The sequence below is a fragment of the Chiloscyllium punctatum genome, chromosome 39 (genome assembly GCF_047496795.1).
Source record: "Chiloscyllium punctatum isolate Juve2018m chromosome 39, sChiPun1.3, whole genome shotgun sequence".
In the NCBI taxonomy this organism is placed as follows: domain Eukaryota; kingdom Metazoa; phylum Chordata; class Chondrichthyes; order Orectolobiformes; family Hemiscylliidae; genus Chiloscyllium; species Chiloscyllium punctatum.
In genome coordinates, this window is record NC_092777.1 from 68,140,485 (window position 1) to 68,156,271 (window position 15,787).

The 15,787-nt window shown below is 46.3% G+C and overlaps 1 protein-coding gene across 1 annotated transcript in view; it reads left to right on the forward strand.

The window, feature by feature from the left end:
- The window catches only part of ankfn1a (ankyrin repeat and fibronectin type III domain containing 1a), a 338,629-nt gene extending 323,572 nt beyond the window's left edge, over positions 1-15,057 (forward strand). The window contains exons 23-24 of the mRNA XM_072559008.1: positions 5,691-5,901; positions 12,636-15,057. Coding sequence (XP_072415109.1) covers positions 5,691-5,901; positions 12,636-13,354 — 930 coding nt within the window. The 3' untranslated portion in view covers positions 13,355-15,057. The remainder of the gene's footprint in view (positions 1-5,690; positions 5,902-12,635) is intronic.
- Positions 15,058-15,787: the final 730 nt, after the last annotated feature.

Sequence of the window (15,787 nt, forward strand, 5' to 3'; positions counted from 1 at the left end):
TAGCCCTCAATACTATCGACAACACATCCAACCTTTGTGTCATTAGCAAATTTACTAACCCATCTCTCAACCTCCTCATCCAAATCACTTATAAAAACTACAAAGAGCAGAGGCCCAAGAACAGAGCCCTGCGGGACCCCACTCAACACTGACCTCCAGGCAGAATACTTTCCATCTACAACCACTCTCTGCCTTCTGTCAGCCAGCCAATTCTGAATCCAGATAGCCAAATCTCCCTGTATCCCATACTTCCTGACTTTATGAATGAGCCTACCATGGGGAACCCTATCAAATGCCTCGCTGAAGTCCACATACACTACCGTCGTTGTCCTGTCTTGTCACCTCCTCAAAGAAGCTGAAAATGTGTTGCTGGAAAAGCGCAGCTGGTCAGGCAGCATCCAAGGAGCAGGAGAATCAACGTTTCAGGCATGAGCCCTTCTTCAGGAATCATGCCTGAAACGTCGATTCTCCTGCTCCTTGGATGCTGCCTGACCTGTAGCCCTTTTCCAGCAACACATTTTCAGCTCTGATCTCCAGCATCTGCAGTCCTCACTTTCACCTCCTCAAAGAACTCAATAAGATTTGTGAGGCATGACCTGCCCCTCACGAAGCCATGCTGACTGCCTTTAATCACTCTGTGCTTTTCCAAATACTCATAAATCCTATCCCTCAGAATTCTTTCCAAAACTTTGCTGACCACAGACGTAAGACTGACTGGTCTATAATTGCCAGCGACTTCCCTATTCCCTTTCTTGAAAAGAGGAACAACATCCGCCTCCTTCCAGTCCTCCGGTACCACTCCCATGGAGAGTGAGGAAACCTCCTTTCTCGCTTCCTGGAGCAGCCTGGGATAAATCTGGTCTGGCCCTGGGGACTTATCAATCTTAATGTTTTCCAAAATTTCCAGCACATCAACTTCATCAATCTTGATCTGGTCAGGACTGTATCCCAGCTCCTCAAAGTTCTCATTCACAACAAGGTCCTTTTCCTTGGTGAAAACTGAAGCAAAAAACTCATTTAGGGCTCCCCCTATCTGCTCAGACTCCACACACAAGTTCCCTCCACTATCCCTGATCAGCCCTACCTTCTCCCTGAGCATTCTCTTATTCCTCATGTATGAGTAAAACGTCTTTGTGTTCTCCCTAATCCTTCCTGCCAAGCCTTTCTCGTGCCACCTCCTGGCTCTCCTCAGTCCATTTCTGAGCTCCTTTCTAGCAAGCCTGTAATCCTCTAAAGCTGTGCTAGATCCTTGCTTCCTCCACCTTACATAAGCTGTCTTCTTCCTTTTGACGAGAAGTTTCTCTGTTCTCATCATCCAAGGTTCCTTAATCTTACCCCTTCTTACCTGCCTCAGAGGAAGAAATTTGTGCATCATTCACAACAGCTGCTCCTAAAATAGTCTCTACATGTCTGCTGTGCCCTTTCTGTGGAACAATTGCTGCCAGTCTGTACTTCCCAACTCGTGTCCTATAACGTCATAATTTCCTTTTCACAAATTAAATATCTTCATTTGGTGACTGCTTCTTTCCTATTCCAACGCTATGGAAAATGTAGATTCCAGTGTGTAACTCCCTCCTGGGTATCTATTATTCTGTATATAAACCATCCTGAGCCCCTGAATTAGATTCCAGTCTGTAACTCACTCCCAGGTATCTGTTATTCTGTATATAAACCCCCCTGAGCCCCTCGACTAGATACCAGTCTATAACTCCCTCCTGGGTAGATGTTATTCTGCATAAAAAAAAACCCTGAGCCCCCCAATGAGATTCCAGTCTGTAACCCCCTTCTGGGTATCTATTATTCCGTATATAAACCACCCCAAACCCCTCAATTAGATTCCAGTCTGTAACTCACTCCTGGGTATCTGTTATTCTGCATGTGAACCACCCCGAACCCTCGATTAGATTCCAATCTGTGACTCTCTCCCGGATATCTGTTCTTATCGTTTTTTAGTGATTTTAGTGCTTCCCTCTCCTTGATGTTGAGGTTAGTGTTTGTCTTTTTCTTGTTATCAGAGGTACGATACTTTGTCTCACTGTTTGTTGTGTCTCTTCTGTCAGTCCATTGTTCCTGAGTGTGCATTCTAGTGCTGCTAGGAAGTCTGCTGTCTTGGCGTCCCTGTGGTTGTAGTTGAGTCCCTTGGCCAATATTGTTCTTTCTGTGTCTGTGAGCTGTCTGTGGCAGAGGTTTCTAACCCAGGTGTGTATTGTGGTGTCCTCTCTGTTGTGTGTTAGTTTGGCCATTTTTTCTTTTAGTGTCGTTTTTTTGCGGTGTGTGGTCCTGTTCTGTCCTATGGTGACGGCCTGTTCTATGGGCCAGGTCCATTCCTGATTGGTGGTTTTTGAAATTAACGATTTTTGGTGCAAAATTTCTTGTCTGTATTTGTGAAGTCTGTTGTGTGCGTCTGTAATCATTACCTGGATCATCCTGAATCCGTTCTGCCTGGCTGTGTCCCTGGCTTGTGGATTGTTGACTGGTGGTCTGTATCTGACACATGGTGGAAGGATTCGATTCTTTCGGTATTCATGCAGGAACCAGAGTTGTCCGTATGTGGTGCTTAGGCGGTTGGCACAGGATTCCCATTTCCTGGCTTGTCTTAGCATCTCTCGCCCGTAACAGATAGCTGGGAGGGAGTTACAGACTCAAAGTTTGTGAGAAGATTTGTAGCTCGGGTGCTCGTTGTTGTGGTTCTGTTCGCTGAGCTGGGAATTTGTGTTACATACGACAAACAGGAAGACAGCTAACGATCCGTATCCATGAACACCAACTAGCCACGAAACGACACGACCAGCTATCCTTAGTAGCCTCACACGCAGATGACAAGCAACATGAATTCGACTGGGACAACACTACTATTATAGGACAAGCCAAACAGAGAATAGCCAGGGAATTCCTAGAGTCATGGCACTCATCCACAGATTCAATCAACAAACACATCAACCTGGACCCAATATACCGGCCACTACAGCGGACAGCTGGAACTGACAACCGGAAGCGGCAGATTCAAACCACTATAAATGCCGGAGGAAAAACACAAAGCACTTCACAGGAGGCTCCCAAGCACTGAGGATGTCACCTAGACAGGGGGACGAAACGTCTGCAACACAAATTCCCAGCTCGACGAACGCAACCACAACAACCAGCTACAAATCTTCTCACAAACTTTGACTCTGTAATTCCCTCCCAGGTATCTGTTATTCTGTATATAAACCACCCCGAACCCCACAATTAGATTCCAGCCTGTAACTCCCTCCCGGGTATCTGTTATTCTATATACAAACACCCCTGAGTGCCTAAATTAGATTTCAGTCTGTAACTCCCTCCCGGGTATCTGTTATTCTGTACATAAACCACCCCGAACCCCTCGATTAGATCCCAGTGTGTAACTCCCTCCCAAGTATCTGTTATTCTGTAGTAAAATCATCCCAAAGCCCTCGATTAGATTCTAGTGTGTAACTCACTCCCGGGGTATCTGTTATTCTGTATATAAACCACCCCAAAACCCTCAATTAGATTCCAGTCTTTAACTCCCTCCCGGGTATCTGTTATTCTATATATAGTCCACACCGAACCTCTCGTTTAGATTCCAGTCTGTAACTCCCTCCCGGGTATCTGTTATTCTGTATATAAACCACCCTGAACCCCTCGATTGGATTCCAGTCTGTAACTCCCTCCCGGGTATCTGTTATTCTGTATATAAACCCCACCCCGAACCCCTCGATTAGATTCCAGTCTGTAACTCCCTCCCGGGTATCTGTTATTCTGTATATAAACCACCCTGAACCCCTCGATTAGATTCCAGTCTGTAACTCCCTCCCGGGTATCCGTTATTCTGTATATGAACCACCCACCCCCGCCAAATCCTTCGATTATTGTATCCGTTGCTCCCGATGCGATCGCCTCTACACTGGGGAGACTGGACACCTCCTTGCAGAGCGCTTCAGGGAACATCTCTGGGATACCTGCACCAATCAACCCCCCGCCCCATGGCGCAACATTCAACTTCCCCTCCCACCCTGCCAATGACACGCAGGGCCTGGGCCTCCTCCACATTTGCTCCCTCACCACCCGATGCCTGGAGGAAGAACACCTCATCTTCCACCTCAGGACACGTCAACCCCAGGGCATCAATGTGGACTTCACCAGTTTCCTCGTTTCCTCTCCCCCCATCTCACCCCAGTGCCAACCTTCCAGCTCAGCACCGTCCTCGTGACCAGTCCTACCTGCCAATCTTCCTTCCCACAAATCCGCTCCACTCTCCTCTCTGACTTTTTACTTTCATCCCCATGTCCACCCACCGATTGTACTTTTAGCTTCCTTCTCCCCAGCCCCACCCCCTCCCATTTATGTCTCTACCCTGGAGCCTCCCTGCCTGACTTGCTGTGCTTTTCCAGCACCACTCTCACCTTGACACTGATCTCCAGCATCTGCAGTCCTCATTTTCACCTTCATATAAATGAGTGTAGTATAGGTGAGTTCAGAGTACACGTGAGTGGGGTACAGGTCATTGGAGTACAGGTGATTGGGGTACGGGTGAGTGTAGTACGGGTGAGTGGGGTAAGGGTGAGTGGGGTACAGGTCATTGGGGTACGGGTGAGTGTAGTACGGGTGAGTGTAGTACGGGTGAGTGGGGTAAGGGTGAGTGGGGTAAGGGTGATTTGGGGTACAGGTGATTGGGGTTAGAGGTGAGTGGGGTACAGGTCATTGGAGTAAAGTGAGTGGCATACAGGTAAGTGGGGTAGAGGTGGGTGGGATACAGGTGATTTGGAGTACAGGTGATTGGGGTTAGAGGTGAATGGGGTACAGGTCATTAGAGTACAGGTGATTGGGGTACGGGTGAGTGGGGTTAGAGGTGAGTGGGGTTAGAGGTGAGTGGGGTTAGAGGTGAGTGGGGTTAGAGGTGAGTGGGGTACGGGTGATTGGGGTACGGGTGATTGGGGTACGGGTGATTGGGGTACGGGTGATTGGGGTACGGGTGATTGGGGTACGGGTGAGTGGGGCTAGGGGTGAGTGGGGTTAGGAGTGAGTGGGGTTAGGAGTGAGTGGGGGTACGGGGTGAGTGGGGGTACGGGGTGAGTGGGGGTACGGGGTGAGTGGGGGTACGGGGTGAGTGGGGGTACGGGGTGAGTGGGGGTACGGGGTGAGTGGGACACAGGTGAGTGGGACACGGGTGAGTGGGGTACGGGTGAGTGGGGTTAGAGGTGAGTAGGGTACGGGTGAGTGGGGTACGGGTGAGTGGGGTACGGGTGATTTTGGGTTAGAGGTGAGTGGAGTACAGGTGATTTGGGGTAAGGGTGAGTGGGGTACGGGTGATTTGGGGTGCGGGTGATTTGGGGTGCGGGTGATTTGGGGTGCGGGTGATTTGGGGTGCGGGTGATTTGGGGTACGGGTGAGTGGGGTACGGGTGAGTGGGGTACGGGTGAGTGGGGTACGGGTGAGTGGGATGCGGGTGATTTGGGGTGCGGGTGATTTGGGGTGCGGGTGATTTGGGGTGCGGGTGATTTGGGGTGCGGGTGATTTGGGGTGCGGGTGATTTGGGGTGCGGGTGATTTGGGGTGCGGGTGATTTGGGGTGCGGGTGATTTGGGGTACGGGTGAGTGGGGTACGGGTGAGTGGGGTACGGGTGAGTGTGTTGCTTGTAGTTGAGTGTGGGGATGTGTGAGTGACTCTTTCTGTACCTTTTCCTGCAGCAACTGGATGTGATTTGGAGAAGTGTGCGCTGGATTCCGGATGTTTTGCACTATGCCCGCTACAAACATTCATCTGGAGGCCTCCCCATCACATGGTTCATCGGATTCCCAGGGGAAACTCCTCAGGAGAAGGATTCCACCTCTTCCCACCTGGACGATCCACCTTCCCAATCATCCTCACCAGAAAACCAACAGAGGAAAGTTCAGAGTGGTGAGAGACAGAATCCATTCACTGACTGTCACAGTCTCCACCTCATAGGAGCATAGTAAGCACCAACTGGAGTAGGCCATTCAGCCCTTCAAAATGATCATGGCTCATCATCTGAATTAACCATTCCCCCGTAGCCCTTGATCCCTTTAACCTCCAGTACTTTATCCAAATCCTTCTTGAAATTATACAAATCAGAAGTCACATAGAGTCATAGAGATGTACAGCATGGAAACAGACCCTTCGGTCCAACCTGTCCATGCCGACCAGATATCCCAACCCAATCTAGTCCCACCTGCCAACACCCGGCCCATATCCCTCCAAACCCTTCCTATTCATATACCCATTCAAATGCCGCTTAAATGTTGCAATTGTACCAGCCTCTACCACTTCCTCTGGCAGCTCATTCCATACCCGTACCACCCTCTGCGTGAAAAAGTTGCCCCTTAGGTCTCTTTTATATCTTTCCCCTCTCACCCTAAACCTATGCCCTCTAGCTCTGGACTCCCCGATCCCAGGGAAAAGACCTTATCTATCTATTTATCCTATCCATGCCCCTCATCATTTTGACAACCTCTATAAGGTCACCCCCTCAGCCTCCGACACTCCAGGGAAACAGCCCCAGCATGTTCAGCCTCTCATAGAACATAGAAGAATACAGCGCAGTACAGGCCCTTCAGCCCTCGATGTTGCGCCGATCAAAGCCCACCTAACCTACACTAACCCACTATCCTCCATATACCTATCCAATGCCCGCTTAAATACCCATAAAGAGGGAGAGTCCACTACTGCTACTGGCAGGGCATTCCATGAACTTACGACTCGCTGAGTGAAGAACCTACCCCTAACATCAGTCCTATATCTACCCCCCCTTAATTTAAAGCTATGCCCCCTTGTAATAGCTGACTCCATACGTGGAAAAAGGTTCTCACTGTCAACCCTATCTAACCCCCTAATCATCTTGTAATCCCTATAGCTCAAATCCTCCAACCCTGGCAACATCCTTGTAGATCTTTTCTGAACCCTTTCAAGTTTCACAACATTTTTCCAATAGGAACGAGACCAGAATTGCACACAATATTCCAATAGTGGCCTAACTAATGTCCTGTACAGCTGCAACATGGCCTCCCAACTCCTGTACTCAATACTCTGACCAATAAAGGAAAGCATACCAAACACCTTCTTCACTATCCTATCTACCTGCGACTCCACTTTCAAGGAGCTATGAAGCTGCACTCCAAGGTCTCTTTGTTCAGCCACACTCCCTAGGACCTTACCATTAAGTGCATAAGTCCTGCTAAGATTTGCTTTCCCAAAATGCAGCATCTCACATTTATCTGAATTAAACTCCAGCCCATTGGCCCATCTGGTCCAGATCCTGTTGTAATCTGAGGTAACCCTCTTCGCTGTCCACTACACCTCCAATTTTGGTGTCATCTGCAAACTGCGGCTCCACACAAAAGCTGCCTTGCTGATCTTTGAGGGGCCCTATTCTCTCCCTAGTTGCCCTTTTGTCCTTAATATATTTGTAAAAAACACTTTGGATTCTCCTTAATTGTATTTGCCAAAGCTATCTCATGTTCCCTTTTTGATCTCCTGATTTCCCTCTTAAGTATACTCCTACTTCCTTTATACTCTTCTAAGGATTCACTCGATCTATCCTGTCTATACCTGACATATGCATCCTTCTTTTTGTTAACCAAACCCTCAATTTCTTTAGTCATCCAGCATTCCCTATACCTACCAACCTTCCCTTTCACCCTTTCTCTGGACTCTCGTTATCTCATTTCTGAAGGCTTCCCATTTTCCAGCCGTCCCTTTACCTGCGAACATCTGCCTCCAATCAGCTTTTGAACGTTCTTGCCTAATACCACCAAAATTGGCCTTTCTCCAATTTAGAATTTCAACTTTTAGATCTGGTCTATCCTTTTCCATCACTACTTTAAATCTAATAGAATTATGGTTGCTGGCCCCAAAGTGCTCCCCAACTGACACTTCAGTCACCTGCCCTGCCTTATTTCCCAAGAGTAGGTCAAGTTTTGCACCTTCTCTAATAGATACATCCACAAACTGAATCACAGGCGTTCCCAGTCAATGTTTGGAAAGTTAAAATCTCCTACCATAACCACCCTATTATTCTTACAGATAGCTGAGATCTCCTTACAGGTTTGTTTCTCAATTTCCCTCCGACTATTGGGGGGGGGTCTATAATACAATCCCAATAAGGTGATCATCCCTTTCTTATTTCTCAGTTCCACCCAAATAATTTCCCTGGATGTATTTCTGGGAATATCCTCTCCCTCAGCACAGCTGTAATGCTATCCCTTATCAAAAATGCCACTCCCCCTCTCTTGCTTTCTTTTCTATCCTTCCTGTAGCATTTTCATCCTGGAACATTAAACTGCCAGTCTTGCCCATCCCTGAGCCATGTTTCTGTAATTGCTATGATATCCCAGTCCCGTGTTCCTAACCATGCCCTGAGTTCATCTGCCTTCCCTGTTAGGCCCCCTGCATTGAAATAAATGCAGTTTAATTTATCGTTCCTACCTTGTCTCTGCCTGCCCTGACTGTTTGATTCACTTCTGTTCTCAACTGTACCAATCTCAGATTGATCTCTTTCCTCACTATCTCCCTGGGTCCCACCCCCCCCACCTTACTTGTTTAAATCCTCCTGAGCACCTCTAGCAAATCTCCCTGCCAATATATTAGTCCCCTTCTAATTTAGGTGCAATCCGTCCTTCTTGTACGGGTCACTTCTACCCCAAAAGAGATTCCAATGATCCAAAAAATGTGAATCCTTCTCCCATACACCAGTTCATCAGCCACACATTCATCTGCTCTATCCTCCTATTCCTGCCCTCACTAGCTCATAGCACTGGGAGTAATCCAGATATTACTATCCTTGAGGACCTCCTTTTTAAATTTCTGCCTAACTCTCTCTAATCTCTCTTCAGAATCTCAACCATTTTCCTTCCTATGTTGTTGGTTCCAATGTGGACAATGACCTCGTGCTGGCCCCTCTCCCCCGTGAGAACATTCTGCACTGTCTCTGAGACATCCTTGATCCTGGCACCAGGGAAACAACACACCATTCTGCTTTTTCTCTGCTGGCCACAGAAACGTCTGTCTGTACCTCTGACTACAGAATCCCCTAACACAATTGATCTCTTGGAAGCCGACGTACCCCTCATTGCATTAGAGCCAGTCTCAATACCAGAAACTTGACTGTTTGCGCTACGTTCCTCTGAGAATCTATCACCCCCTACAAAACAGCATACCTGTTTGAAATGGGTATATCCACAAAAGACTCCTGCCCTCGGTGCCTACCTCTCTCACCCTTCCTGGAGTTAACCCATCTATGTGACTGTATCTGAGACTTTCCCCCCTTCCTATAACTGCCATCCATCACATACTGTTGCTGTTGCAAATTCCTCATCGCTTCTAACTGTCTTTCCAACCAATCCACTTGATCTGATAAGATTCGCATCCAACAGCATTTATGGCAGATATAATCCGCAGTAACCCTTAAACTCTCTTTAAACTCCCACACCTGACAAGAAGTACATATCACTGCAAAGGCCATTTTTGCTCCTTCACAATCTATAGACCCAATGAAATAACACTGTCTTATTCCTCTACAGAACACTGCACCAGGTTAAATTAATAGTTATGGCTTATATTTTAAGTTTAATCGAGAGACTTATCTCCAAAAACATATAATCAAGAAAGAACCCACTGTACCCACTACTGCAGCCTTTCTATTGGACAGACTTAAAACAACGATTAACTTATCTGATTCTGTGTGGTTGACTTCGCCCAAACAGGTTCCTCCAAGATTAGTTGTGAAATTCACTGTTTGTTAATTTTCCCTGACGCACTCCGATGTCCAGCGACACATGAATTCAAAATGGCAACGGCCGTAACTGTGCAGGTTCTCTCCCTCTCTCTCTCTCTCTCTCTCTCTCCCCCGCACTGTCCTCACTATGTGCTTCCTTTGTCTGCTCTTCTCCCTTTTAAAACTGCTGTTGTTTTGAGTTTTTTTTCCCCAAATTTCCAAAACAATGCAACAGCATATAAAACAATAATTGCTGCTTCTGGAATTCGAGGAAATCACCTCCAACACCTAAAATACCTCAAAATAAAAAGGAGCAGCTCTTACAGCCAGAAATTTTTCCCATCCTCCATCTTGGATTACTCAGAATCCTTCTTGACACCAGGTTATAGTCCAATAGGATTATATCAAATCACAAGCTTTCGGAGTGCTGCTTCTTCCTCGGTTGACACCAGCACTTCCGCATCATTGAAATTAGATACTGTTTAAGCCTCGACTGCTTTTTGTAGTCCTGCTCATCACCTTCTGGGTGAAGACATTTCTCCTTGTCTCAGTCCGAAATGGTTTGTCCCATATCCTTACACTGTGACCATCCATCTGGTCACTAATATCCTTCAGGGAAAGAAACTGTCATCCTTACCTGGTCTGGCACTTTGGCAGAAAGAATAAAAGCATAGACCACTTTCTAAATGGTGAGAAAATTCGTAAAGCCAAAGTACAAAGGGATCTGGGAGTGCTAGTCGAGGATTCTCTAAAGGCAAACCTGCAGGTTGAGTCCGTGATTAAGAAAGCGAATGCAATGTTGACACTTATCTCAAGAGGGTTGGAATATAAAAGCACCGTTGTGCTACTGAGACTTTATAAAGCTCTGGTTAGGCCCCATTTGGAGTACTGTGTCCAGTTTTGGTCCCCACACCTCAGGAAGGACATACTGGCACTGGAACGTGTCCAGCGGAGATTCACACGGATGATCCCTGGAATGACAGGTCTAGCATATGAGGAACGGCTGAGGATACTGGGATTGTATTCATTGGAGCTTAGAAGATTAAGGGGAGATCTAATAGAGACGTACAAAATAATACATGGCTTTGAAAAGGTGGACGCTAGGAAATTGTTTCCGTTAGGTGAGGAGACTAGGACCCGTGGACACAGCCTTAAAATTAGAGGGGGTAAATTCAGAACAGAAATGCAGAGACATTTCTTCAGCCAGAGAGTGGTGGGCCTGTGGAATTCATTGCCGCAGAGTGTAGTGGAGGCTGGGATGCTAAATGTCTTCAAGGCAGAGATTGATAGATTCTTGTTGTCTCGAGGAATTAAGGGCTACGGGGAGAATGCGGGTAAGTGGAGCTGAAATGCCCATCAGCCATGATTGAATGGCGGAGTGGACTCGATGGGCCGAATGGCCTTACTTCCACTCCTATGTCTTATGGCCTACATGTGAGTCCAGACCCACTGCAATGCCCTCTGGGTAATTAGGGATGGGCAATAAATGCTGGCCCAGATGGTGTCACCTCATCTTGATGATTTAAAAAAATATTCTGCATTTGCCATGTATTTGCCACTCCCTCAGCCTGTCCAAATCCCACTGCAACATCTCTGCATCCTCCTCACCAGATCAGCCTCCCACCCTGCTGTGTCATCTGCAAATGTGGAGATGTTACATTTAGTTCCATTATCTAAATCAGTAATATATATTGTGATTAGTTAGCAGTGATCCCTGCAGTAACTCACTAATCACTGGCTCTCACTCAGAAAAAGACCCGTTTATTCCTACTATTTATTTTGTGTCTGCCAACCAGTTCCCTATTTATCTGAATACACTACCCCCTATTCCATGTGCTTTAATTTTACACATTAGTCTCTTATGTGGGTCTTTATTGAAAGTCTTCAGAAAGTCCAAATAAACCACATTTACTAGCACCCCTTCATCAACTTGTCTAGTTACATCCTCACAGAATTCCAGTCAAATTGTCAAGCACAATTTCCCTTTCGTTTGTTCATTCCTGTCTGGTGCAAAAGTTAAACAGGAAAGATGGCTAAAGCCCTTACAAGGGAATTAGAGAGAGGATTAGATCCATAGAGGAGACATACAAATTTTCAGAAGCAAACAACAGACCTAAGGAATGGGAGCATTAGAATTCAGCAAAGGAGGACAAAGAGATTGTCTAAGAAAAGGAAAATAGTGAGAGAATACTCTTGTGGGGAACATTAAAACTGACTGTAAAAGTTACTATAGGTATGTGTGAAATAAAATGGTAAGGACAAATGTACATCCCTCACAGTCAGAAACATGGGAAGTGATAATGGGGAAGAAAGAACACAAATAACTACCCAGAGGGTTCAGTGACAGGCAGAAACTGAAGGAAATCAGGATTCATAGGGAAATGGGGTTGGGGAAATTGGTGGGATTGAGACCAATAAATCTCAAGGGCCTTCCTAGAGTACTTAAGGAAATGGCCCCAGAACCTCATGGAGCAAAAGCACAGATCAGACATTCACTGAGTCAATCACATGGCCTACAATTCAATGCAGAGGTGTACAACTGGAGTCCTCTGTCCAACATACTGCTCCATGGCACTTTCACAAGTTGGTTGATATTCGTTGTCAAGCTCTTTGAAAAGGTGATGTAGCACACTGTCCCTTGTGGAAAACCATCTCTGATTTTGTTTCCTCATTCACCCTCCAAATGATGCAGCTTAACCTGTCCTCTTCAGAATAGGGCCACTCAGTCCAATCTCCCGCTGTTCGTCCGCACATGATCCCGACATCAGGATTGAATACAGTTTAACTGGTTTGCTGTTGATTGCTTGTTTATTCATAGGCCTCGGGTAAAATTTCTAGGGTTTGATTTCTTGGGGGGTGATTGCTCAGTGTCTGACTGTAAGCTGCTCTCTCTGTGTTCCAGGCTCCCAGCCCTGCTCTGACGATGATGCCTGTTCCGAGGTATTCCTTCCCACTGACAGTGACTATGATTCGAGTGATCCTCTGAGTCCCCGTGAGCTGCAGTCTTCTCCTGCTCCATTCAGGAACCCAGGCAGTTGCCGATTAAGTGGCAGTGCCCCAGATGTTCTCCAGGTGAATGAGCTGCGACTGAAAGGTGACTGTGAACAACTGAGCAGCTTCCGTGGAGTGAGTGATCCTGCTTCAGACTGCAGCCAGGACCTGACCAGGGGAACAGTCAACAAGGTCTGCATGGGGAAAGCACCAGCAAACACCCGATCTGTTAGTGAGACTCAGCCCAGAGTACCTCGGTATCAGAAACATCGGCACTTTAACCAGAACAAGTGGCTGTGTTTCCACCCAGAACCCGAGTGCCTCAGCCTGTCACTGGGGGTCTATAAACACAGACCGGAGCCTGAGCTATCCTCCTCAAAATCACCCTGTCTGGACCAGGATCTCAGCATTGCTGAAAGCACCAGGATAAGCCTGGAGGAATCGAAATCGAGTGACAGAGGAATCATAATGGATCTGAGTCAGAAAGGCAGTTCCCAGGAAGAGCCGAGCACATTGTCCTTGAGTATCTGCAGCCCTCAGTCCCAGGGTGCTGAGCTTACAGCCCTGGAGACTGACTGTGATGCACTGGGTGACACTCAGGGCTCGGATGTAGTCAGCAGTGTTCTGTAGGGAGTTACTGCAAAAAAAAACAATCAGCAGACAACATGGTCAGTAATCCACAGGCACTGATACCCCCAGGATGTTTCCCTGGTTTGCCAGCACAGGATTGGTTAGAATTGGTCTAAAGACACTGGATGATGATGGTGGTGCAGGGACTTTTATTGAGATAGGAGGGGAGGGAGAATAGTCAGTCAGTGTCCTCACCTCTTCATGTATGGATGTTGGATAAGAGTAGGTTCAGCTCCCCACTGTGATGTTTCTACGGCCTCTACCTGGGCTCACACTCCATTGAAATTCAGTGCTTTTGGGATGGAATTAAGTATTGAGGGGGGGAAAGGGGATGAGGGCAGTACCAGGGAAAGGGGATGGAGGCAGAGAAATAAGAAATAAGTTGTAGGTCAATGTTTTGTTGGAATTTGAAACTGGCTGTGATAATTGGTGGGTGATTGTCAGTGTGTGAGCAGGGACTGCTTTTATCTGACCGAGATTCGACACTTTGCCAATCACTGACAAAGCTCATTCATCCGCAAATGGAAACATCATCAGTGCAGGAGATTGGAAAACCATCCGTATTCTAGTCAATCAGCAGTTTGTGGACTGAACACACTGACCCTGTACAGAGTGTTTCTGACACCAACCTCCAACATCCCCTTTTGTCACCTCCTCTGCCTTTTCCTACCAAGGATCTATTTTTCCACTAAGTTTAGCAGGGAGTATTTTTATTTAAGGCTAGGAATTTGATATGCAAAATCTGCCTAGGATTTGTGAAATTGTTCCAACACTTTTGAGGAAGCGGGCTGAAAGAATAATGCGGGAAGTTCTAATTGATATTGCTTCTCTGGGCAGAGATGTGTTTGGAATAAATACAGTTTGAGATAAGGGGCTTATTCTTGATCCAGGTGTACCTTAGAATCATCCAGCACAGAGAAAGTCAATCAGCCTATTATGTCAGTCTGACCTATCCAATTAGAAAAAGAAGTCTGCTCAGTCTCACTTACCAGCTCTTTGATCAGAGTCCTGAACGTTTCTTTGCATCAAGAGTTTCTCCAATTTCAGACAGTGTGTTCCTGATCACAATGACTCGCTGACTCTACAGAGAAACCGAACATCTCCTCTGGCTGCTTTCCCTTCAATCTGAATTCATTGCTCACAGAGCCTCCTGCTCCTGGAAATGCTTTCTTCTTCTTTTCTCCAGGGACACCATTTTCAGATTTTGAACAAATCAAGCTAATGTCCTGTGAACCCTATCCACTCCAAAGAGAAACAATAAATGTACCCTTTCTCTCCAAATTACTCCCATTTTGCAAAGCAATAGGAAATACCTTCCAAAAATGTCCTGGTTTCTGCATTTCAAACCTGCACTTGATGTTGAATTATTTGCACTAATGAGCGTTTGGTGAGGTGATGGCGTGTCTGGACACTCTGAAATATTCTGTTTCTTGAAGAGAAAGCTTCACCAATAGCCAAAAGACTGGATTGACCGAAAGGGACCAGCAGGAATAACTTCAATGGAAAAATAAAGACCTGACATTTTTCAGCCACTGTCAATCCCTTAACTTTCCAAACTGTTTAAACTACAGGCTGCTGTGTGTTGACACTGCAAAGGAAACATAATAATGTTTGTGGCCATGGTGTGCATGTCTGTGATTTCTTACAATGCTGCACTGTTACAATGTTTGTTAAGAGAATACAGAAAATGTCAATGAACCTGTCATTTCTGTGAGGAATTTCAATTACTGTACAATTTACTTAGATCAATCACCAGATATACTTTATCAACAGCAAGGTATCAGTGAAGGAAAATGTATAACACTCATGAAAAATGTCTCAGTCTGATAGTTTATCCTCTACTGTTATCTCAGTGAAGAACGCTGTATACTCACAGTTATATCACCCCCAATGATTTCGATGTGAATATACGAGGTAGAGTTAGTAAGTTTGCAGATGACACCAAAGTTGGTGTTGTAGCAAAAAAGGTTACCTCATTGTACTACGGGATCTTGATCAGATGGGCCAACAGGCTAAGGAGTGGCAGATGCAGTTTAATTTAGATAAATGCGAGGTGCTGTAGTTTGGAAAGGCAAATCAGGGCAGGACTTATACACTTAATGGTAAGGTCCTGGGGACTGTTGCTGAACAAAGAGACCTTGGAGTGCAGGTTCATAGCTCCTTGAAAGTGGAGTCCCAGGTAGATAGGATAGTGAAGGTGGTGTTTGGTATGTTTTCCTTTATTGGTCAGAGCATTGAGTACAGGAGTTGGGAGGTCATGTTACGGTTGTACAGGACGTTGGTTAGGCCGCTTTTGGAATATTGTGTGCAATTCTGGTCTCCCTCCAATAGGAAGGAAGTTGTGAAAACTGAAATCAGAAAAGGTTTACAAGGTTGGAGGGTTTGAGCTACAGGGAGAGGCTGAATAGGCTGGGTATGTTTTCCCTGGAGTGT